The sequence below is a fragment of the Camarhynchus parvulus genome, chromosome 14 (assembly GCF_901933205.1).
Source record: "Camarhynchus parvulus chromosome 14, STF_HiC, whole genome shotgun sequence".
Taxonomy (NCBI): Eukaryota; Metazoa; Chordata; class Aves; order Passeriformes; family Thraupidae; genus Camarhynchus; species Camarhynchus parvulus.
Window position 1 is genome coordinate 13,880,152 of NC_044584.1, and position 26,108 is coordinate 13,906,259.

General features: G+C 41.2%; 1 protein-coding gene across 1 annotated transcript; it reads left to right on the forward strand.

The window, feature by feature from the left end:
• The first annotated feature begins 109 nt into the window (after positions 1-109).
• EMP2 (epithelial membrane protein 2) lies at positions 110-21,410 on the forward strand. Its single transcript, XM_030958321.1, has 5 exons — positions 110-442; positions 14,116-14,227; positions 16,266-16,359; positions 16,945-17,091; positions 17,668-21,410. The coding sequence occupies exons 2-5, from the start codon at positions 14,150-14,152 to the stop codon at positions 17,850-17,852; spliced, it is 504 nt and encodes a 167-aa protein (XP_030814181.1). The 5' UTR covers positions 110-442; positions 14,116-14,149; the 3' UTR covers positions 17,853-21,410.
• Positions 21,411-26,108: the final 4,698 nt, after the last annotated feature.

Below are 26,108 nucleotides of genomic sequence, written 5' to 3' on the forward strand. Positions count from 1 at the left end.
CAGAAGGCGGGAGCCGCCCGGGGAGCGGGCCGAGCGCCCGGCCGCTGGCATCCCGTACGTGGGCTCGGCCCGCCCTGTCCGGGGGCCGGCTGGGGCAGCGCTGCGGGGACCGGCCCCGGCCGCGGGGGACGGCGGGCCGAGCGCCCCCGGGGAGGGCCGGGCGGCGGCGCGCCTGGATGCCCGCCCGAGTGGGAACGGGCGGGGAAAGTTTCTCCTGTGCGCGCCCTGTCCGTCCGTCCCTCCCTCCGCGCCCGCACACTCTCGCAGACACACACACGCTCACACCCTCTCCCGCCGCCAGCGGCCGGGGGGCACTTTTGAAAGCCCTTCTGGTTCCACACCCAGCCGGCGCTGACATCATTCCCGCAGGAGGGCGGGCGGAGGCACCGCCGCCGCCGCCAGACGGTCGCAGCCCCGGAGAGCTGCCCGCCGGCCCGCGCCCGTGAGTAGCCTCGGCCGGCCGGGGGGCGCGGGGGGAGCGGGGCGGCGGCGGGGGGAGCGGGCGGCTTCGCCGGCCAGGGGAGGAAAAGACCCGTCAGAAATGGCGAAAAATTAAAAGCACGCGTTTGTTTACTACGAAGCACATTTCATTTGGGTGGCTGCGGTGCTGCGCCGTCGCTGGGCCGGCCGGAGAGAGCGGTCCCTGTCCCGTCGAGCCCCGGCCCCGCTCTTGGTCCCGAGCGTCCGGGAGCGGGACGGGGAGGGCCGAGGGGCTCCTCGCCAGTGAGTCCAGGCTGGGCCAAGGCAGCAGAAAGTTCGCGTTCTTCACGGGATAGTTGCTTTCTGTTCTTTTCTCTAATGAACTCTCAGCGGAGTTCGTGTGTGTTGCAGTAACGCTGTAGCAGCTCTTGGCAGCTCACCCCCCCGACAGTGGAAGGAAAATACACTTAGATGTAATTCAGTGCAGATTTTGGTTTATGAAGTTTTGGCCAGCATTAAACGTTTTTCTGCTTGAGTCAAACTGCAGTTTCACTCAGGGGTGGTTTTTATCTATAGGTAATGCCCCACTTACATTGGAGATGTTGTGTGCCACATATTGGACAGGCAGCTGTCAGTATCGTGAGTTGTCTGCAATTTTGAGTATTGAATTTGAGATGTCAGCTCCTTGTTTGGACATTTCTACAAAGAACAGTACACTGCTATCTGTTCCTCAGCAGGCTTATCCATGACTTGTTCTTACCCACAGAATGCTGCCATCAAGAAACCTGCACTTCAGCCTCTCTTAATTTATTGGCAGAAATACTTTGTTCACATGGTGCAGGAAGGTCTTTTTTTTTTTTTTTTTCCCTCCTCGCAGCAGTTGGGAATAGTATGTAAATGATCAGTAATTATTGCTGTAGAGCATCTTTGTAGAATCCTCTGACTTGATACAGGGCTGTGAAGAAACCCACTAAATAGCTGTGAAATCCGCACTGAATTATTTTGGCGTTTTCTTCAGGAACTTTGGAAGTAAACAGCTATGGTTGGCTCATCATCAGAAAAACAAAATGTAGCTCTTTCTCTTCATTTGCTTGTAGACTGTATATACAGTGTTGGTGCGTTAGCTATGTAAAATAAGCCTTCTTGCCTGCCTGAGCTGATGTTTTTTCTATCAAATAAAAATAGTCTATAGTGACTCTTTCATCCAGACCTCCTCTTGGATGTTGAAGGCTTTGCTGTCCGTGTAGTTCAGGAAAGAGCTGTGAGGCTGGGCTGCTGGGACTGAGGTGCCAGGTGGCTGCAGGTGTGGGCAGGCAGGAATCCACACAAATGGTAGGGGACTATTTGGCATGAGTTTCCGTGGGGGAAGAAACGGGAATTGCAGTTTGCTGCAGAGTCCAGCAAGATTTTTGTAAGAGAGTGTGTGACAAATGCCATCCTAAGGAATGCAGCTGGAGTACAGGTACTTGCCACAGCTGGTGAAATCAGAGTGGGAGTGGAAAAAAAGGCATATGGTAAACATGGCCACCAGAAGCTGATATGATTTTATTCAGCATAAGATTTAAGGACTTCACCTTTCCTTCAAAGACATTGAAAGAAGGAACTCTTGCTGTTCTCTGAACCTCCTTATGAACTTATAGAGTTGAGTTAGGAAATAGACTGTTGGGATACCTGAGGGAAGATTCATCCTCCGTGCTGAATAAAGATGTGTACAGATTGTATCATGCCAGCTGCGTGGCTGACGGGGATGTTACCAGGTACCTGTCTGCCCAGCCAGCAATCCAGGAATTGCTCTGCCAATAGCCATCAACATTAACTGGAGCTGAAATGCAGCAATACCATGAAGACTCTTCATGCTGATCAGTTTCTTGTTAGTATGCTCATTTGGGAAGAAAAATGGTGTGTTAATATAATTTCAAATAAAAACAACATCCAATCAGTAGACAAGACACTACTGGTGTTGTATTCTTTGTTTGTGGTCTGGAAAGACTTCTATCATAAACATACAAACAGTGTTGATTATGCTGTGGATTTGCCAGTGAGGAAAAACAGTTACTTTTATTTGGTTACACAGATTTAAAACCTTGTTAATAAAGGAAGTTGTTCAACAGACTGAGTAGGTCAAGACTGAAGGCTGCTGCAACATTATTATCTTAGACAAATAATCTGTCTCAGTTCATAGATGCTGGAGTTATTGTTGCTGGCCAACATTGTTTAGGAGAAATGAACATCTCTATCTTGCACCCACTTTCAGTTAATGCACTTGACCCCTCTTGATTTATTAGCGTCTCCAGCTTCACAGTTAACTTGTGTCTTTCTTTTACTTCTACTATTATGGCTTTTATTTTGTTGTGTTGTTTGTCTCAAGGTTGTTTCCCAACTCAGGTTTGACATTCCTTCAGTGATTAGAAGAATGTTGTACTGATGAGTCCCTTATGGATATTTAGAGAAGCAAGACCTTCCTCTGCTTTTGCTAAGTCTATTAGGTGTAGGCTGTCTCCTTTCATAGTGCAGTTTCCCTGTCATTTAGAAATGAGATCAGTGGCAGCACAAGGAGACTCTTCCCTTTTCACTTGAATATATTTTGATTTTCCACTGGCACTTCACATTTGATTTGTGTCCTGAGCATCATGTAAGACATGACATCCCCACATAAATCAGGACAAGAATGTGTTCAATTAAAAAGATAAGTAGGTCTCTGGGGACAAGGTCTTTCATACTGCTAGCTGGCAGATGTACTTTCCAGGTCCTCCTCCATGTTCCTGTTGGAAGAACACCCAGCAGAATGAGACACTGTGTTATACAGGAACTAATAAGAAAGATATTTACTCTGAGGTGAAACAAACACTGTATGTAAAATCCATGTGAAACTTCAGTACAGCCAAATTTGAAAGTAGAAAGGAATGCATGGCTTTTATTGAAATCACGTTGGTCTCAGAGGGAATGCAGGGGGAACATAAGCGCAGCGCTAAGGAATTCCATTCAGGGAGCTGTTCAATGTTAGGGTTTGCTTGTTTTTTAATGCTCAAAGCAAACCATGATCTTTGCAGTGGAGTTTCAGTTTTTGCTGGTTTTTTGTTAAAAACGTTACTGTTTTAGAGAGGAGATAATTTTGTAAACTATATCTCAAAATGTCAAGTGATGCTTATGACTTCATTAGGAAGATAAGCATCATAATTATTAGAAAATACATCTTGCTGGGTGAGACTCAAGAAAAAGCCTGATGGCCTGAATTCATCCATCAAAGGAATTATTATATCTCCACTGAATGGGGAAAATGTAATTGCACCTTTTTATTTTGCTGGTGAAGTTTCATGGGCAGGTTTAATGATGGTATGTGCATGCCAGGTGAAGCCTCATAATTTGGGTGTGACCTTAAAATACAACCCTCTGGCTGTGTAGAGATCTTCACAGGAGTCTGTAGGTGGAGCAGAAAGTGGACTGACTCAAATACCCCTTAGGGATGGCTATAGGATATATATTTATGGTTTGCTTCACTGATTCTTAAACACTGTGCTATGTTTGGGATTGCACGGGCCGCAAACAGCCAAGGTGGGCAGTAGGAACATTCCCTCAGCTCTCTAATGCAGGTGTTCAGTGTCCTGAAATAGATCCAAATTCTGGCCTTCTTCCAGACAGAAGGAGGCCTTCCAAAGGCCCTGGATGTCTCTGAGGTGCAGGTGCTGCCAGGTGGGCTCTGCACACTCACCTGTTCTCCAGGGCTTGCCGTGCTCAGTCCACTGAAGAACAAACCCGATGTTTAGTTCCAAAGCAGAAACAAACCCAAGTCCAGAGCCTGCAGAACAGTCTGTGAACAACTGAAGGGCTCTGGCTGAGCCTGCCCATCTGTCAGGGTGCTTGGTGTACCCTTACCTGGCACTGTGGCTGTGCAGTGACCCAGGCACTGTCCAGCCTGGTCAAGGTGCAGCTGCAGGGTAGGGCAAAGTGACCCAGGGGCTGAGGGGACTGGGCTGTTCCCACAGAGCAGCCAGTGTAGAAGAGCTGTGCCCTGAGTGTGCTCAAACAAGGCATGGAAATCCTTCTACCTGGATTTGTAGAGTCCACATGGCAGCTTTAATGGCACAGATTACAAATTATGCTGTAAAAATTGCATTCTGGAGGTAGGCAGAGTATTCAGTGTATCCTGTGCTACAATGTTGCTGTCAAACAAAGTAGTAGTTGTGGAGAGTTTAAGCTTTTTGTTTTATAACCAACTTTTGTACCACCAATAGAAATGTGTTTTCACGCTCTTGATAGATGATGTGTAAACTCTGAAATAACTAAAACCAAAATTTCTCAACACAGAGCTAGTCAAAGCCAAATCAAAACAAGCAGTTTGAAAATTTTACAACAGTGAATGCAACATATTTAATTGCTAGCAATTTCCACAGAGCATCTGCCAAAGTTAAAACAATATCAGCTTTTATTTCTACGGAATTAAACGCATTGCTTTCAATCTGGAAAGACAGACCTTTTCTGCCTTTGTTTGTTGGTTAATTAGGTGGAACATCATAAATCACTCGAGCTGTTCTGTTGTATCTGGAATAATCTCTGGATAAGCAGCAGTCTGTAGTCAGTGGAGCCCAGGGTCTGAGGTTCACTGAGAACTATGTTAATTTCTAGTCAATGCTGCAGGTGTGCTTTTTTTTTTTTTTCCTTTTTCATTGACTGAGGACACATTTTGTCTGTCAACCTGCTATAAAGGTCTGGTATTTTACTTGGTCTGTCACTCCCTGCCCTGCCAAGGTATTGAACAGAGACACCCTCGACACTGAAATGTGTCCACACAGTGATTGAGCAGGGGTGAGGCCAGGCCACACCTCAGTTCAGCTGTTTGTTTCAGGAGCAGGTTCTCGGGAGGGTTCCCATAACTTGAATAGCTTACTGGAACAGCCCCGTGTCATTGTCCCAGCCCCATGGAGCCAGAGGCAGGGCTGTGCCAGCAGGCTGCAAAGGGCTCTGTGCTTGCTGACCCCTGCCCTGGGGGGTTGGCAGGCAGTGGTGGCCCTTAGGTCACCCTCAGACAAGGGTCTCAGGCTGTGCTCACTCTTGGAAGCTCTGCTGCCCACCTGAGAAACAGAAGGTGCCTCTGAGCTGTGTCATGGTCAGCACGGTGTCGCTGCACTGCCCAACAGCCTGAACTGCTGCCAGCAGCCCTGGAGCCTGGCAGGGAGCTCAGCCCAGCGCCAAGGGCATGGGTATCATGCAAAAAGCCTGTTGTGAAATGCACAGAGACCTCAGTGAAGCTGTTGAGAGGCTTCACAGGAGAGCAGAGCTGCAGGGTCCTCTCAGGACAGCGGGTCTGCCGCCCTGGTAGCACAGTCCCTGCATCACGGAAATCCTTTTGTGGAGCTCTCTTTTTCCTGTGCTGTGGTGATTGTAAGGCTGTTCCAGAATGTGACAGCTCTAAGAGTTGTAATTTACATCCTAAATGTGCTCACACCTGTTTTACAGCCATATATTTTCATCTCTAAGTTAAACAGTTCTTTTTCCTTCCATGTGTTTGCCTTTACCTGCAAGCAAGTATATCCCCATTCTGTCTTGATCTTTGAAAATGAGCAAGTGAGAATGAGAGGTTCTTATCTTGTTAAGCTTAGGAAAAAACAAGCTTTAAGTACTTTTAGACCAGCTTGATTGTTAAGAAGGTTTTAATGTACACCACAGCTTTGTTTACATTGAAATGGTATCTGGTGCACAACAAGCAAACTGGCTGAACAGAGAGCATGCACTGAACCCCTGAAATGATGCGTGCTTTCTTTAATTTTCTAAGAATACAGTTAAGCTCTACCCATACATACTTAAGTTACAAACATTTTATAACATGTTTTGCACATACCTTTGTGAAAGCTGACAGAATACTTTTATGTTTTGTAAGAAACCAGAAACTGCAATACACAAGCAGTTGCTTCTTTCAAATTACTGCTGGGTTTTCTCAAACAATGTTTGCCCTTTGAGAAATCCCTTGAACCATGGGGTGTCTTTGATTAAAGACTGTTTTGTTAGCATTTGCCAAAGGCATATGATGCTCAGCATAAACTGAAGGTGGAAGAGTGGATGACTATGATGGGAATCAGAGATTAATTGCAACCCTTTTAGGTATTATTTAGTAATATGTCAGCCTACCTTACACCACTGTGGGTTGTGTTGGGATTAGATGCAGATATAGAACATCTTAAGTATGAGACTATTATTATCTAGTATAAAAGTACAGTTACAACTAAAAGTGCTTTAGGGAAACATAAGAATGTGTAAAAGATTTACTTTTGAGGATGGTGTGATTTGTGCTGCTGGAGGAGGAAGAACAATCTCTTTCTGCTGACCACACAAAACCCTCTAAAAAGCAGTTTTGAGAAGATGAAGTCTTAAAGACTTTTATTCAAATTTGTCTGTCTGTGTAGGCAGCTGACTTCTGTACCTGCTAAATTGTCTTCTCAGCATATAGTGGCTAGTAATGTCTCTTCCAGATTTTGCTGGAGTATTTGAATACATCTATCTTGAAGTTTTTAAGCTTCAGGCTATTTTTTAGGATTTTCAGGTAAGCTGTCACAAGGCTCATTTTCCTGGTAAGTGACACTTCCCCACCCCACAACAGGGCATTGTGTCCCTGTGTTCCCATAGATCCTGCTGGTTTTTCTTCTGCTGAGTCTGCCCACAAAGGCTTCATGGCTGAGTGACTTTCCTCAGCCGTGCACACAGCAGGGCCTAGTGAAAGGAGTGGTAGGGCAAGTCTAAACCTAGTCCAAACTTGTTTGCAAATAAATGACAGAGTTACAGAAGTGGCAGCAAGGCTGGCATCCCTAGGTCAAAATTTTATTAAAAGCATTCCTAAGAAATTAGAAACATCTGCTTCTTTTCGTCTCCATACTCAAAGCTAGCATGTTGCATTTTTGCTGCAATTTGCTTCTTGGTTTTGTTTGGAAATGTATGGAACAGCAGGGTTAGAATTTCCTAGACTTTGGAGTTCCTGCTTGGTAGCATAGATCTAATGAGGAGGACAGGGTGAGACGGGAGGAAGTCTGCAGATGATCTGCCAGCCTCACCTGTAATCACAGTCTCTTTAATTTTTGGTAACTAGGTGGGGTTTCTGAAGAGGAGACCAGATTTAGAGTTTATGAAGTTGCTTGAGGAAGAGCTGAAACTGTTATTGAGCATCCCCTCACACATAGGTGGTTGGGAGGCCAGGCAAATGAGCTTCTTCACTCTAAGTCTGCTGTTGCTCAGGGAATCCCACCAGTACCAGCAGGACAGACAGACATCCAAACACGGTAAAAGCAAAAGGTTTTATTAAGCTATAGGTGTACATTTGTACTAGTTGTGGCGCACACAAAGAGCAGACCTCAGGGCTTTGGTTGCGAGGCACGATTTTCTGAAAGAAAATAGAAAAAGACTAGGTCATACTGTGTCATGTGAGTTTCTCTCCAAGCCCATGTATTTCACTATGAGAACACAACAAGCTGACTGCTGTAACTATGCTGGTGGTTGCTGGGTCTTAACACAGCCTGCTGCAAAGGCACCAATAAATCTAGAACTGATAGGATGACCCTGCTTTATTTTCTGCCATTGTTGTCATTCAAATGGAACTCTAGAAAAGAGAGTGGATTCGTTTTTTGCTGTATTGATTTTTTTTACCTTCATACAGTGGTTGAGTGCAGGGAGCTTTGATTCATTTCCTTCTGATTTCCTTGCTTTGTGAGGAAGGACTTAGAAAAGCAGGTGGAAGTGTAAGCGAAAAGCTCTTTTCCTTCCACATAAAATAGGTACACAAAGAGCTGTGCCTTGAGTGTGTTCTCAATTAGGCAAACCAAAAAGAGCTAATGGTCTCTGTGCCATCTAGGGGCTCACAGGACACGTAGCCCTCTTCATTCCAAAGCCAGCATCAAGCAGGGAATGTTATTTCATGTGGAACACACATTGTTCTTCATGCTTAGCTTTACAGCAGGAAGAAATTGGGTGGGAGCCCATGTGCTGTGGAGACTGTTACTCGTCCTTTGCATTTCCCTCCTGGGTCCCCATTCAGTATTGTAGAGGTGTAGTCAGAGCCATCCAACACTTCTTGGAGGTCTCCACACTGCCTGCAGAGACTGGTTCAAAGAGGATGTTCAGTTTCTGTGTTGACTGTTAGCTGGGTAACACCTGGGCATGAAAACAGGTCACAATTTGAATGTACACTTGAAGAGTGTTGGTGTTCCCAACTGTTAAATTAATCGAGACAGAAGAAATAAAGAAATGGGAGTAAGTTGTTTCAACTCGTGTAATTATTCTCTTGGTATTACATTTCCTGATTTTCTTGTCCTTTATGTTGTTTGATATTTAGGCATTAGAGGATTGTTGAAATCCTCAAAGCTCTTGCTGGCTAGGGAGAAAGTCTGCTGTCTGAACTTTACTTTTGGTTCCAGTTCTGAGAATCACACAAGAAAAAAAGAACCCTTCATACTTGATAAAAAAAAAAAGAAAAAAGTTAACAGTATCAGTCTGTTCTTCATAATCCAGGGAATTTTGTACATGTTTAGAGACAATGGTACAGGCAAAATGTGAGCCAGCTTCTGAGTTCTCACATGTCATGAGACACCATGAGATGTGGCACAAGAACTCTGAGCAAAAATGTGTAAATCCAAACAACTTATGATGCATCACAAGATGACAGATTTCTCATGCTACAAGTATACAAACTTCTTATAAATTCACATTTTCAGACTTAATTATAGCACTGAGGGGCAGAAGAATTAATAATTAAGGTTTGCTTTGATTCAGTTTTACACCAGTGACCTCAAGAAAGTTCAGCTGCACTGAATGCTTATTGATGGTCCAAAGACCTGCTGTTCTTGTTGCAATGAAACAGCTCAGTGCAGAGAGCTGCAGGTATGGTAACTTGTTTAGCAGGATCCTCTGCCCCTTGTTTTGGGTGTGCCTTTTGAGCACAGTAAATGTGGGTGTTGAGAATCTGCACACCCCCAGCCTCGGTCTGTGCAGAGCAGGAGCTGTTCTGCAGAGATTTCACCGTGTTTCTAAGAGTATGAACCAGGATTGTCTGTGTGGAAGATTTCTCAGACATGGGCTCAGATGAAGATGATAAAAACCCCTGACTTGATCTTAGGGAGTGAGGGCAGCAGCCAGTGTTGGAGGGTAAGCTTCAGCCTTTCCAATGCAAATGAGCCCAGGACAAACATGCTGCACTATGTATTGCTGGTTGCAAAAATTGAGTATGCACAAACATGAGAAACAGCCTGGCAGCAGAGTTCAACTGCATGGGAGGAAAGGAAAGCGTTTGTTGTGGAGATGACATCTGGGTTGGAAAGTAGTGATAAAACTTCTGTTAAGAACTGTCAAAGACTATTTCCATTTTTGCTTGCTTGCTGTACTAAAAAACTTAAATAGTCATGTTTCTTTATACTGATGGACATGAAAGATAAACTTTATCCTGGAGATAAGCTGAGGCCTTTCTGCAGGGGATGTATTTTTGTGTGTGATACGACATAGGGAGACAACCCAGTTTTGAAACACTACAGTTCAGAAATGTCGGAAACCCTGGCCTAGATACCTTACTTTACTGTGCAATTCTGTGGTGATTGTAGTGTTTTATCCTGAATAAACATACTTGTCTCTGCATGCCCAGGAGATTATAGCAGAGGCCCTTCTTAGCCACTTCTTCTAAAGCTCATCAGGCTCTCTCCCATGGCAAATGCAAACTACTGCTTCCAAAAGTCTGCATTGCAGAAGAGATTCAAGAGAAGTGTGACTGCTGCATTTATCCTCTCCATGTACAATGGAGTAGCACTGGACCATTACTTCTGCACTAATTGAAAAAAAATACGGGTTGTTGCTCTAACTGGCCTTCTGTTTTATTGTGTTTTGTGTAAGTATTCTGCAACTTAACAGCATTTGTGGGAAACTTTATTACCACAGCAAAGCTGGATGTGTTCAGTGGGATTCCTATAACTTACTCTTTCTAGATCCAGTGGCAGTTTGCACTTGTAGCTCAGCAGTATCTGTCCACTTCTGCCTTACACCACACCTTATGAAATGGTATTAACTGCTGAGCCTTGCTATTGAAGGAATTTATGTTGACATCCAAAGTCATCCTTACTGGAGCCCCCAAATCTGTTTTTAATGGCACATGCGATGAGCTAAGTCAAATATTATGTTCTCTTTTGTCAGAGCTTTGCTGGAGGTTAGTACAGGGAGGTTCCTGAAATAGCTGCAGATTGACAGGAGAGCTGAGCTGGAAGGAACCTCTGGAGGTCTCCAGTGCAGACTCTGGCTCCAAGCAGGGGGTTAGATCAGGACGTTCTGGGCCTTGCTTCAGTCGAGTCAGGAAGATGTCCAAGAATGGAGATCCCACAGCCTCATGGGCCCTGTTCCAGTACTTAATCATGCTCATTGAATATAATTAATACTTTTTTCACAATTGGAATATTCCTTGTTGCAACTTGTAACCGTTGCCTGTAGTCTTTTCATCATGTACTTCTGAGAAGGGTGGCTCCATCATCGTAAGTATAGTGTGTCCAAAAAGCTTTTCTCATATATTTATGTGTGTGTAAAAACTATTAAAAGAATTCAAGTCGCTTTGGGGAATGATGGGCAATATCTGTTGCATCATCCCAGCCTTCATCCATGCCTAAAGGCAGTGTACTTTAAATTCATGAACACCCTGACCCGAGAGCATGCTGTGTTTCAACTGCAAATGAGAGAGAAGGTGAAAAATCACTCTGCCCAGGAAACAGTTCATGGTAAACAAGAAAAGGAGTACAGCTAGTGTGCAGAACAGGATGTTATCAAAGTGTTTGGTTAGTAATACATTAGTGAAATAAGAATTCTGAACGTTAATGCAAACAGTGCTCTGAAGCTGTGTCCTTCCCTCGCTCATAGGGAGAGGGCAAAGGAGCTGCCTGCTGCTAGGAGAGGTTCCCAGGCAGGCTGTCCTCAGAGGATTGGGGAAGGAAGAGCTTCTTGCTGAGGCAGTGGGAGAATCTTGCGTCTGCACTGTAAGGTTTGAATTCCAGCATTTTGTGGAGTTGAGAAGGACTAGTAGTTCTTTCTGAGAGATGTAACCCAGAATTTCTGCCTAGAGAGGGATGCAGATTCTGTAGTAGCATCTGCAGTGTTGCTGGCTGCATCTTGGAAGAGGGGAGCTGCTCTTTGCTTCCTGCCCACAAATCACAGACAGTTTCTCTGGAAAACTCCCCTCCCTTCATTATTCCTTGTGCAGGCTGGGGTGAACCACAGAAACTCCTGGGTCTCCATGGGAAGGGAAAGTTTGAGGAGTGATTGAGGTCTGTGCACTTCTGGGATCCTGTTCAGGCATGACAGATTGGATAACCAGTTCTTGTTGTCTTTTCCTGGTATTAATTACTTGGAAATGGTCTGTCTCCTTCTTTTCCCCCAGTGTATTTAATTCCTGTCTCCATGTGTCATTGTTTAGCACTGTGTGCACAGAAGTTGTAGCAGCTTGTGAAGGGAGCAGTTGCCAGCAAGGCAGGAGGGGGAATCTAGAGATGGTTGTTAGGAAGGGTCTTCAAAAAAAGAAATGTCAGACCCATCAGACCTTTCTTTTGTCCATTTTTTTTTTAAGAGAGAGAAAACAAAAATCTCTTTCATTTAATTTTGGCTTTATTTGGGTAAAACAAAAAATGTCTTCTCACCAGCCATACATGTTTATCTCTCCTGTCTGAAACACTTCTCTTTATGGCTGAAAACAGTAAAACAAAACCATTCATTTGATTGAAGATAAAGTGGGTTCTCCTGTGCTGGCAAGTCTTGCTTTTGCAAGATTGGTTTTAATTAGGTTACATTTTTTTGGTCTCTCTTACTTTATGTTACTTCCTGTAATAAGATGAAATTGTATTGTTATTCCTAAAATGACAGCAAGTACAATTTGGTTCTCTCTCCTTATATGGCAGATGATTGTTGCATTATTGAATGCTTAGATACCATCTGTGCAAGAAATGAAACTTAGAAAAAACCAGCCACATGACAAGAGGGTGCTGTGCAAAGACTGGTATATATCACAATGAAAATAACTTGATGTGGCATTATACAAACCCACAGAATATTTTCTTTTCCTTTCTTCTTCTTTTCATTCAAGCAAGGCTTGACAGAGAACCGTGAATGACATTTCTAGAAGTGGAACTGGATTCAGAGGATCTTGAGTCATACAGCAGAATCACCTCATTGGAGGCAATTGCCACTTTCTGTTCTTTATTGTGCTGGGAAGGCAGAGTTTAACAGAGAGGAAATGGGAAGGAATACTCACTAGAGTAGCTGCTTTTCCTATTTTAGGGTTTGACTTGGCTTTCCCATTCAGTCATTCTAATTAGATATGGATATAAGGCTGTCCCCTTATTTTTCAAAAAAGCACTTCAATGCTATTTGCCTTTGAGCTTGTTATAACTCTGTACTGCAGTGGAGAGGATTATTCTGGAACTCCTGGTCTCTATTCACTCAGTTATTATGCTGTCAGTTATCTTTTTGTTAAAGTTTTGCAGAGTAGTTATTATTTGCCCCGATGAGAGTGCCAGTGGAGCTGCTTTAAAAATGCTGTCAGAGTAGTCCTTTTCTTTGGTTAAATTATTCATATGGTTCATGATTCTGGTAAATGGCAGTAGGAGAGAGGGGATTAGACATGAAAAAAATAATGGAAGTATTAAAATTCCTAACTGCCCTTTCTTCTGGATATTTGCTGTGTTATGTGAGTGGCATCATTTGACATCATAGAATGTGTCCAAAGGAAAGGGAGAAATATGCATTAATGTACTGATGAGTGACAACATGCAGATGATGTACAGAGTGGTGCACCTTAACTGCAAATTCCTTATAGCATACATTAATTGGCAAGAATTTCTGGCCAAGAAGAAATAGATATGTCAAGCAGTTGCATTTTTCTGTGTATTAGTAGCAGTAGTTTTCACATAACCTGTTTGTTACGTGCCCACAGATTTCCCAGGGATTCCAGTTAAATACAGGTTCTGATTCTCTTGTATATATTTTTTTTCATGTGAGAGTTGACATTGCAATAGGTGGGTTAAATAAGGTATGAAGGTAATAGGTAGCCTACAGAAAGTATTAAGTGACTGAACATAAAATAGCTAACTGGATTTTTATGCAACTAATGGGTTTATTCAGCCCTACCAGAGGGAGCAATACATTGAAGAAAATAGTAGTCCTTAGTCATTATCAATGGATAAAACTTATAGCTGTATGAACAAAGGACGTGAGGCCTAAGGTACAACATAGGTGTTACTAAATCTAGGAGGTAGTTCTTGGTGAACTTCATTTTGTTCTATAAGCATCCTTTTGAAATCTGGTTCTTCCTTCTTTGGAAGGATGGTTGGAACAAGACCTTACTGCAGTCAGTGGAAATATTTTCATCACTGCACATGAGGCAGTGTAATTTGAAATGCACTTCTCTAAAAGCCAATGTGAAGGAAGTTTTCCATCCTTGCACACAGAATGAAACTTCTTTGTGTATTTATTCACTGCAGCCATCATCCTGGAAGGTTGCAAAATGCAGCTTTTGGCTTCATTTCAAGTTGTGATTCATTTTAACACCCGTTATGCCAGCTAAGTATCTGCAGAGATAGAATATGTGCTGTGGAGTCCAGCTGCATCTGATGCTATGGTCTCTAACAGCACCAGAACTGCAGGTTGATCCACTGGCAGCTCTTAAATATTGTTCATGTACTTTCTTATGTTCAACAGATTTATCTCAGCCTAAAGCCTCCCCAGAGCAAGGATGCTGATTCTCCTGGCCTTCATTATTGTGTTTCACATAACCTCAGCAGCACTGCTGTTCATCTCAACTATTGACAATGTAAGTGTCATTTCTTCTCCTGGCTCTCAAACACACTGGGATTTCTTTGCTTCATAAAAATTGATGTTTTCTTCTCTAGTCTTCAATTTGCTTACTGAGAGGACCTAAGTTTGTTAGGCACACTGGTGTCCTAAGACCTTTCTTGAACAAAAATGCCTTGGGTGTGCATGTTGATAGTGGATAAGGCTGTCCATGGCATCATGTTGTAAGCTTATGGCAGTAAATCCCCTCCCCTGGGAGAGACTTGGCCATGGAGGATATTTACAGGGTGGAGCCCTGGGATTTGATTCAGCTGGACATGAAGCAGAGAGGGGGGGAAGATCCACTGTCCTTCTGTCTCAAGTACCTAAAGTCAAACAGCTGGTGATTAATGTGTGAGGATAATTTCAGTCAAGATGTGCTTTGCCTCACAAATGTTTGTCCAAGATGCCCAGTTAAATCATGAGAGACACCATGAATTTATCTGTCCATTAAGTTGAAGCAGCATCGGCACAAAGCTTTAGAATATTTTATGTTGCATTGTTTTCAAATTTCCATTTTATTTTTGTGATCAAAAAGAATTTACCCTCCAATATTTATATCTAGCTTTTAATGGAATTCTCCATTTTCCAAAACAGCCCACTATCCTGATCAGAAGTTTGTGCACTGGAATCTGTCTTTGAGGTCTGATGTATGTACAGGCTTTTGATATTAAAAAATCTGCTGCTGGAAATACTGTTTAGTGAAGACCATGCTCCAAATGAAATCTTGTGTTACCTAAAACTTTTTATTGCAGAAGTCTGCAAACTCAGGTGTTACATTTTAGTCAGCTGGTTGATTGTTCCATGGAAGTAGGTCATTATTTGAGCACTGGAGCAGGCTGTCTTACCCTGCTCCTTTGAATATTTAGAAAGCAAAGACAGTGGGCAAAGCAACCTGATCTTATTTCCAATCTGCTACACACAACAGAAATTACTGCAGAAATAAAAGCCTATGCCTTCTGTGTCATTAGCTACCTTTGAACATTTAAAAACTTAAGCTGTACAACCATCTTTTGTTAGATTTTATACTATGTATCTCTATATTATATAGAGCTCAGAGCTGAAAAATAACATATTGAACTGGGACTGTAAAATCCAAATGAATGGCATTCTGAGAAAGTAATTCTTTTGCTTAAAACACAGTGTTCTGTTTATCTATATGCCTACTACCATAATATATTATAGTGGTAACTTCAGTATTGTTTGCAAAACTGCACAGTAAGCTCTGAGGCTTCTGGAATGTCTATTTAAGCAGCAGATCCTACCAGGAATCGTATTTAAAAGTCTCATTTTGTGCAGCTCTAGTCAAAACAAAGGCCTGGGTAGCTATTGGAATGGGAATGGGTTTCCTGAGGAAATGCCACTTGTGGAGTGCTTGTCATTTTCCAGGCTACTGTAAAAATCTGCTCAGATGCTGCAGAACCATTTTGCCTTGAATGTTAAAACCTCAAAATAGAAATACCACAGGAGGATGTTAATTTGTCAGCCATTACCAGACAGATGCCATAGTGTACCTCAGCACAGCTGCACTGCATTGACATTAATCATTTCAGTGGCAGGAACCAGAACATCTATAAAGGCCTTCTGTTTCACAGGTGATGCTATTTCCTGCAAATTAGCAAATGCTGTTCCTTCAGAGAGGTGTGCATCCTAAACAGGATCTGGGTGAACAAAGCACATCTTGTCTAGGTGTCTCAAGGAGTGAGTAATCCCTGACTATACAAAATTTCTGCCCAAACAGTGGAAATCCCTTGTGCTTTGGGATGTTTAAGATGGCCTTACCTACTTCACAGAGATCTAAAATGAGAATAATGTGTGCATAATTATATACTCTTTATTCTGAAATGCCATGAGATGTCACATTTCATTTGAGTGATTAAGTATCAAAAATGAACAGAAAATTGTTACGGCTGGCTGATGTGTCCAGTCAGTAGACACTTGGACAACAAAGGAGTTTTGTGGTTTTTTTTGGTTTTTGTTTTTTCTTCCAGTAAGAGCCCTTTACTTTTATTTTGCAGGCCTGGTGGGTGGGAGATAACTTTTCTGCAGATGTCTGGAGAGTGTGTATCACGAATACGAGCACCTGTATGGCTATCACTGATGAGTTCAATGGTGAGTGTCCCTCCGTGCCTGTGTCTGTGTTCCTTCAGCAGATCTGGTGAAATTGCTGTGAAATTTACAGGGGCCCAGCCTGGCTACAGTGGCTGCAGATTTACACAGAGCAGCTGCACCTGGTTAAAAAGGTATTGGTTACTTTAGCTCCCAGTTACTGGGAAGTAATGGACAGGATGAAAAACCTGAATGAGAGGAATCTCTAGTGCCAATCTGACATCTATCATGTCTGGTTACACCTTCCTGAACAGAGCTGTCTCCAGCTCTGGTGGGAGGCTGGGATCTGCATTTGGAAGCTGTTTGGGACAGCTGGCAGTTTCACTGCGTCTAGGACATTGATGGCAGCAAAGGGTGGGGTGTGGCAGAAGTCTCTTCAGTGTTTTCACTCAGTTTGATGAGAAGCTTTTTAATACCAAGCTGGCTGTATTAATACCAAGGAAGCAGAGGAGAATCAGCCTCTACAATGAGCACACAACTGCTTTGCTGCATCTGCTGAACTCCTGCTTACAGAACATGGCCTTTACTCCTTGCAGGAGAAGGCAAAGAGAGAAATGATTTTTAATCAAGGCTGCTTTGTTTTTGCAGAGTATCAATCAATTCAGGCTGTTCAGGCCACCATGATCCTGTCTACGATTTTCTGCTGTGTGGCATTTCTGGTTTTCATTCTTCAACTCTTCCGTCTAAAGCAAGGAGAAAGATTTGTGTTAACCTCTGTTATCCAGCTCCTGTCATGTGAGTGATTTTTCAATGCTTTTGACTTTAAAGATATTTTCATGAATGTAGGAAAGTGGGAAAAGGTTTCAAAAAGACCAAGCTGCATGAGAACTCTGTAGTGCTCTTGAGGCCATAGCTTATCCTTCATAATTGTTTAAAGAGTGAGCTGTACCATTCTGTAATATATAGACAGTTAAAACATGGATGCCATCATTGCTCAGGATAAAGTAATTTAAACTTTGAAGGGAAAGAATTTGAGATGCTGAACTTCTTGAACACACTAAATAACTCTCTAATTGTTACAGAAAAGCACTCACTTCTCTTTTTTGTCAGTCTTAAAAACTACCCAGATGTTCAGAATAATTTTCTGTTCGCTGCAAATGACATAGATACACAACAGCACTTCAAATTTAAATCCTGCCAAATAAACTGAAAATATGTCTTGGAATGCTTCCAGGTTAGTTTGAGGATGGAAAACGAGCATCTGCAAAGAAAGGACATTGGTGGAAGCAGCTGACAGAAGAGACAGTGAATAGATGTGTGTACTGATAATGTTTTAAGATGCTGACCTTTATTATTTTCTTCCTCCTGCAGGTCTGTGTGTTATGATTGCAGCTTCCATTTACACAGACAGGCATGAAGAACTGCACCAGAGCCATGGATATGTAATGGAAGTTTCCAAAGGCCAATATGGCTATTCCTTTGTCTTAGCCTGGATTGCCTTTGCCTTTACCCTGATCAGTGGAGTGATGTACTTAGTATTAAGGAAGCGTAAATAAATGTCAGCACCTAGTTATTTCTGTCACTGCAGTACAAAACCAAACTCCAGTAACCATTTTGTATATAATCATTTACATGGTTTTGTAGTAAAGGTATTGTTTCTCTAAAAATGTACTGTGTTCTTGATATGAAACAGAATTTAAAAAAAAAAAAAGGCAGGTGAAATGAAATGCCTGGCACCTCCAGGTCAGGGGTCAGAGCAAGACAAAGCCAAGTTGTTTCTTTTACATATTTCATCATCATAAATTGTTTTCCTTTATTAGACATTAAGAGTTTGTTCCTGGCCTTTAGTAGATTACAAATAAAGCCCGTACAAATTAATTTGTAAGCAATATACTAACTATATTCCTGGACCAGATATCCCTTTGAAATATGTTAAATAGAAGGGTGTGTAACAAAACAAGGCCCACATGACAATGAAAAAAAAGCAAACACTTCTAAAGCCCAGAGCTGCACTCAGAGCGTCTGCCCTGGCTCAGCACCAGTGTTCTGCTCTTTATAATGTGCAGTAAGTGTCATCAAGTTTTTATTAAAACCACTTGCTTTGCAAAAGTAAACAAGCCCTTTTTGTACTCCAGCAAGTGTTTCTCTTGACTGTGTTTCGCATTTAATTTAAGCACACAGAGCCGTTGGTGGGAGCACTTATCAGCCAATTCCCTGTTCAGCCTGGGCCCAGCACAGCTGGGGCAGTGAGAAGCTCCCCACCCCAGCCCTGGATCCCTGAGCCTTGGGCAGCCTTCCTGGGAGGGAGAAAAGAGAAACAGAAAAGCATTTCTGGGCCTACATCTGCAGATTTCTAAGCAGCCTAGTGATCAAGCAATGCCAAATTTAGATTTTTACAGCCTAAATCAACATGTTTATTACACTGGCCTTTTATCACGTAGTGATTTCATGGTTAAGGTGTCCTGTACAAAAGCATTCCCTGAGTCTGCCTATTGGGAAATTGGCCTTTAAAAATTGATTTTAAATTCCTTTGTGGATTTTACTGGAACTAAACTCTGCTACTAACTAAATCAGAGTGCAATTGCTATGCTTATGAATTCCAGGATAGGTTTCAAGATAAAATGACGTGGTGGTTTTTATTTTTCAGTAATTTTGTGAGCTAAATCTTTGCTCTAATACCAGGCTCAACTGCTCAGCAGTGTAATACTGGATTTGGCTGATGGTGATTCTGGAGATCAGTGTGGAGAATGAATGAAGCAGCCTGTCCTGGTTAGTCACAGCTTTGATGCTTAAGTACAGATTTGACTTTTGAAAAGCTGTAACCATTTATTTATTTATTTCATATTCTCTACAGCTGGCCCAATACAGAGGCAGTAAAAAAGTAAATAGGTTTTGAATGAGGTATTACACTTAAAGGAGAACAAGTTCAGTATCATAAGGCAGTCTAGCTCTACTGAAATTAATAATTACTACATTAGATATCAGATAATGAAATTTTATATGTTTTCTTCAGATTTATCCTTGATTTATCACAGAGTAAAAGTTCAGGTGCATAGCTTTTTAGGAACTGTCTCCAGCATGAGTGACAGGGCATGTAGTTCCATCTTCATTCCTTCAGCATCCTATAATGCTTTGGCATGTGCTGCTTGTCTTTCGGGAGCAAAGAAATCCCAATAAGACTATTAAAAAATTAGGATGAGCAAGCAGGACATCACAGTAAAAGTAATAATAATAGTTAAAAACCCACATAATTTTGAAGAAAAGGGATTCTTCCCAATCTAGTATCATTCGTCAGGTTTTTTTCCTGTTAGTGGGAGTGCTCTGAATTTCAAGAATTATTACCCTACTTTTTAAAAAAGTGTTTCTATAATTTGCTGAATACATTTCAGGTTTAAAACCTGAGTTTTTGCTAGCAAACAGAATTTGTCTTAAACAAATAGATGCAGGTTTAAGGATGAAAGTAGATAGACTGTTAGCTAGGCATTTTGCTACTTTTATTAAAACATGAAACAATAAGGGAAATTTTTAAGCAAATACAGATTAAAGCTCTAATATCTAGATGACAGTCCTGAAGAATTCTAAGTTAAGCTTTTTATGCCACTGACTTGCAGAGATGCTTCAGTTTCTTGCCTTGATAATGCTCAGGTCATTTGTAGAGCAAATATTTAAAATAAAGATATAGATATATACGAACACAGTTTAATTCCACAGTAAAGGCTCTTTCCCTTTAATAAAGTGAAAAGCACACACACAACAAGTACTCTGATGCACAACACCTCCATTTGTGTACAAACACCAGCATGTGCATGATGCCACACAGAAGAGATGGGAATGTTCTGCACAAGTGAACAAATCAGTCTGAACTAGAGTTTGAGCAGAACAAACATATTTAAGGGTTTTTTTCTACCTTATATGCCTTTAAAATATACCATTTTCTATACTCCATATATTCTGAAAATGTACATGAAAATAAAGTTAAAACAAATTCTTGTACTGTATTAGCAAACTCAATACATTTATCAATCTGACCTTGTCTTTAAGTTTGGGATATATTTACACATTGTTGGATGAGAAATAGTTGAGTTTTTGTGTGAACAGGTAAAATTAAATTCTTCCTGTCTGTATGTAGAACCAGAACCTGATTATTTTGTCCTTTGTTGAAGACCTTTCAGGGTAAGCAGAGAAAATATTAGTGTATTGAACTTTTAAATGTATGGTGTCAAGAGAATATCTTGAGTAATACAAGATCCACTGATGCTTTGAGGAATTATTACCTATAAGGTTTTTTTATTTTCCATCATTTGCAGAAACACTCATATATTTTAAGATGGGGTTGAGTGCCTTGACTGTATGAGCAAATAATGTGAGAAACCAGCCAGTGACTTCTGTATCTGCTCTGGTCCAAGCTTTGGATTTGCAAATCACACAGCACACTTGGGTTTGTACAGATCCATTCAAAACACTCCCCCAGCTCCACAGGAATAATTTCCCAAACCCCATAAAAATTCTCCTTTGTAATCATAATAAATAAAAGGAAAAAGTCCCAATTGTTAAAATATTCACTATCAGCTGTGAACCTACCTTTATGTTTTTCACCCAGCAAGTAATCATCTGCAGCACAGGAAACAATCTTGGAAAAACAATCTATAATATTTACATCAAGATAATTTAAAAAAAAGTTTATTTTTATTTCTGTATTCTATTCAGAACAAGAGATGGGCATTACTTTGCTATACTGTATCTTTGAAAAGTATTGTAGGTGATAGGATCTGTGCTGCTTAGACATTAACTGGTTTTTTACCCTACATCAATTAATTTTATGTGGTTCTTAATGTGTTCAAAATAATGGAGGGACTGCTTGACTTGTTCTGTTCTTATCTTCAGCATTGTGGAAGTTGTGCCATTTAGCTAAACAGACCAAAGAAAAGAATTCTTCCTGTAATTCCTAAAGACAGGAATGAGCCACTATCTTTCCAAACACTAAAGACAGCTAAGAATCCTAAAACCACTGAAATAAAATAATGATGTTGAAAATTTTATTATATTTTTCATTTCTTTTATAGGTGCAATAGTCCCCTCTGAAGTAATAAGATGAAAGAAAATGAAATGTGGAAGTAAAGTAGTTTTAAAAAGAAGACTTCCATTATCAAGGCTGTAGAATCAAGCTCACAAAATTAATGGAGTAACATAACAGACTGTAACAAGTAAGAAACATGAAGTTAATACTGTCTGTTAATAGTGCTTTGACATGAAACCACTGCAAGTAAGTGTAGTACTTACCAGCAGTAGCAGACACTTGTAAGGTACTCTGAGTGTCCTAAAAGATTTTTTAAGCAGTTATAGATTGCATTATCACCAAATGGTCTAGAACATCCAAATGGATCTTCTCATAGAATGAGAAGATCCACCAAGTAACTCTTTTGGGGGTGATAACCTGTGATGAAGAGCTAGGCACTGGAAGTGGCAAGGCCTTTATTTGCCTGTTTTCTTTTGCACTGAAGCAGAATTACTACAAAGGTTTAATGGAACAGACACAGGTGATAACTGCAAAGGGAAGCACATTTGGATCAGTTTCTGAAAGGGTCCATGACCCTTGGATTTTGTCATGAGCCTCTTTTAATTTTGAGATTCTGAGAAGGGTCTTTGAACCCTTCAGGAAGCACTGCACAAAGAAGGATCCTTGGCAAGATGTGGATGCCTGGAGGCAGACTGGCTATTGCCTGAAAGTCTAGGCACTGGGACAAAGCCAGTTAGTGCACCAACAAAAATAAACCACTCACACTACTTTATAGTCATATTAATTTCATTTAAATCTAGAAATCTTAATTTAAATCTGTAAGCTGAATTGCTGCTCTCTGTACAGTTTCCAGACTAAGAGCACTGGCCCTGACTTCCTGACGTTCATGAATTCATATTCAGCATCTTGTTGGCCTTTGGTTTCTGTCTGTCCAGTCGGGTTTGCCTAAGGTAGAAAACCCTCCTGACACACTGGCAGTAGTAACTTAGCATCACCTTGTGCTATCAAAAGGAGGGCTGAGGAAATTCCCATTGCATTCGGAGGGTATTTGTTTATTTTGGATCACTACTGCACTAATTGAATTTCTAAGGAAAATGTTCTTTTTAATCCTTCCAAAAAATTTAGCCAAAATGTCAAAAAGCTGTGCATGTACTTAGTTACTTCGTTTTAAGACAGGTTTACATTGCATGGATGAGTAAAATTGCAGGTGCCTTAATGAAATGAAACTGCTGTAATAAATGTCAGCTAGTATGAAACAATGCTAGTGATACCCAAACTATATAATATGGTGCAGGTTTAGGTCTGTTCTACTGCTGCTGCTTGAGAAGAAAGCTTTTGTTCCATTTCTCTTCAAAAACCTGCAAAAGTGAAACTTTCTAACAAAGCTTGTGCTGCTGTCATAAATGCTAAAGTTCAGAAAACTTCATTTAAACCAAGCAGGTAAATATTCTTACAAAGGAAGGAGTAGGAATATAATGTGTGCACTGATTCACTGACTCAGTGAATTTTCTCACTTAAAACTTAAAAACTCACTTAATTTTCTTCATATATTATCAGCAAGAAGTAAAAAATGTGCCATATTGAGAAGTTTTTTTAGTATTACTTTAGACTTTTTTTTTTTTTTTAGCACAAAAATCTTAGGTTTAAAGTATCAGTATTGAAGACTTATATATGCTTTGGAAATAAAAAGCCTAAAAGCTCTTAGGGTAAAAGTTTAAATCCTTTTGTCAAATAATGTTTTTACACATTTTTAGGCCTGAAAGATTTGGAGGAAGGGGGGAAAAGGAAGGAAAAGACAAAGTAGAGGAAAATGAAGATAAAAGGGGAAGGACGGCTGGAAAAGGTTTTGGGATTAGGGGTTTCTGTGTGTATATTTCTGACGATGGTGTCTCCTGGCGTTCCTCACTTGCTTCAAAAGATGTTTTACTGTTCCAATCCCGTTCCAATGGAGCCTCCTGGTGGCCAGAGAGGAGCCTTGGTCAAAGCCCAGCTTGTCACTGTTCCTTTCCCTTGGCAAGGTCTTTAAAAAGCTGAACTTTCCATCCAGTCCTGACCATCCTGCAGCGTGCACAGTTTAAAAAGCGGCTCAGCTTTGGCCGTGGAAGGTGCAATTATATGAACAGTGTAAAATCTCTTGGACTTTTCCTCAGTGGCCATTAAACACCGTTATTTAAATGGGTGTTTTAAAGATTTTTTTTAAAAGCAAACAGATTAAACAGATTTTATAAGCATGTATCAGTAGAAGCTGGGTTGAGTCTTGTCTTTGCTTGGTCATTTCCTCCTCCCTGTCCTCTGGAGGGAGGTAAAAGCACTTGTGTCTCCTCAGGGTCCTAAGCTGAGGTCAGACTTTGCTTCTGTCTCCCTTAGCAATTGAGTTCAGAGCAGTAGTGTAGTTTTGCAGGGAATGCCCTGATTATTTCAATTTTGTTCATGTAGGGTCAGTTCTTAAAGCACTGATTGCATGTATATATTAGATGTCTTTCAAAGGAGAGGAAACCAGAAGCTCTGCTCCACATGAATTCTGATGCCTGCTGAGACCATTGTGCTCTGAATCTGCCCCCAGAAGCTCTGGAGAGGTGATAGGAGTGCTTTGGGCTCTCACTGGAGGTGCTTCATTACCTGCTAGCATGATCAGATCCCTGGATCTGTGCAGCATTTGCTGGGGCAGCTGTAGAAGAACCAGAAAAAAAGGAATTTGGGCCCAGCACTCTGCTCACTCCCCAGCGGCAGAAATTGGCTGGAAGGATGGGGTGTGACAGTGGGCTGAGCAGACTGAGCACTTCCAGGCTCTCTTCTTTTCTCCCAGAGCACCGAGGTGTTGTTTGTCCCACAGGCTGTTCTCACTTCAGCAGAAGTGAAGCTGCCAAAGGTCTGTTGGGATAATGTAGGGGGATAGAATATAAGAAAATAGTGTAGAAAGTAATCTCACCCCTAAGGAGTTGCTGCTGGGCCAATTATCAAAGATTAGGAACAGGCCTGACTTTAACAGGCCACAGCTGTAAGCAATGAGAAGAAGAGTGCTATAGAAGAGTGGGGTGGCTGCTTGAGAAGGGAACTGAAGTCAGTTGGCTGCTTTGTGAAGAAGAAAGAGTCAGTGCTCTGAGGAGCTGCCTGTGAGAGACACCAAGAAGGTATGGAACTTTTGTGATAAGGAGATAACAGTATGGAACCCCTGCAATAGGACAACAACAGGATAATGTTGTACTTTGGGTAGCTCACTTATGCTTTTTGGTTTGTAATATTTTAGCATAACGCTCCATCTTCTGGGCAAGAGGTGACATTTAACAGGCTTAGAATGTCTCATTAAATTGTGAGTCCTATTCAACATTTTATTAGAGAAATTTCTTTACCCCTCATCCACTGTGTCTTGCCTCCTTTCCTGCTATGCTTCACCTTTGTGTCAAACAATTAGCAGTGTAACTGTAATAACAAGCAGGTCATCAAGAATATAAGCAGCATCTATTCCAAGTTGTTCTGTACACACACTTCTGTTCTCAAGTTGAGTTTAACTCAAAAATTTGCTGAAGCCATGGTTCATCAGGCTGATAACTGGAGCTAAGTTCTGACCTGTTGTGAAAAATCTGCAGGATAATTGGGATTCCATTGGTAGGTCCATCAGGTGGTGCAATTGCTGCATGGTCTGGATACAAGATTTTTCTTCAAAGGCTGGAAGCAGGGTGTGAAAGGAGTCATCTTTATTTTACTGAAAAGCAGCTCAAAAGGAATGCAAATAAAATGAATGTGTTTTTCACATAGGAAGCACTAGTTTTGAAACTGTTTACAGCAAAAGATGATTCCTAACAGCCATGAATGAACTAGCAGGTGCATTATGCTAGAGTTTGTAATTGTCCAAAAGATTTTAAAACCCCACAAAGCTATGTAAAATGCTAGAGAAAAACTTGTTTTCCAAACCAAAAGGCAATAAACAACCAGGGGAAAATCCTTTCATGCAGAAAATCTGAGAACCTATCTTCCCCTCAACTCTGCAGCTCTCTGAGAGAGTATGATATGCTCCTCTGTTTTTAGCTGTCATGCTTAAATGACTAATAAATTTTGAATCCACCCAAAATGTAAAAATATACTTTCCACATAAAGAGCTGGCAGATAGAAGATGATATATGAAGATTTATTTGACAATATAGTCTTGCTTTAAGTCAGGAGACATTTGAAATATCAGTAAAAAGAAAGTATGCAGCTGTTCCCTTAACCGTGACAAATTGCACAAGCTACAAAAGTCCTGTTCAGTGTAGTATAAGTTTTTGATAAGAAAGTGGTTTTTTTTTCTTCCTTCTTACCTTTTGAAGCAAGGAAAAATGGAGAAAGAAAATAAATTTTAAACATGGAGTAGAAAAGTAGGACTTGAATTGCACAGTAGTGCAGTCCAGATCTTCACATGAGGTTTTTGCCTGTCAAATGCCTCAGTTAGAATTAGTTCTGTTGGTTTTTAACAGGCACTAAGTGTCATAAAGTAGGCTGAGAGGTGAGAAATAAAATGGAAATAAGTTGAGAGGTGGTGGCAGAGCACCGATAAATCATTTAGCTGCTATCTACCAACTCTTAACTTTTTGGTCTAAATTCGTATTATGAGTCTGGAGCACAAAGAGATCTAATGGAAAACTAATTAGAATTATATTGATTAGCCAGATTAAAAGTGAAAATAATTATTTTTAATAATTGAATGGCCTACATAAATTTGTAGGGTGTGGATTTTTTTTCAAAACTTTGGAAAGCTTATATCATCACAATGTTAGTGGTCATGTTAAGTAACCTTCCTTGAAATGGTGCTAAGTACCAT

Coding starts and splice junctions, on each gene's coding strand:
- EMP2 (XM_030958321.1), top strand. CDS start 14,150: ATGCTGATTCTCCTGGCCTTCATTATTGTGTTTCACATAACCTCAGCA. Junction 16,360..16,944: donor TATCACTGATGAGTTCAATG/GTGAGTGTCCCT, acceptor TTGTTTTTGCAG/AGTATCAATCAATTCAGGCT. Junction 17,092..17,667: donor TGTTATCCAGCTCCTGTCAT/GTGAGTGATTTT, acceptor TTCCTCCTGCAG/GTCTGTGTGTTATGATTGCA.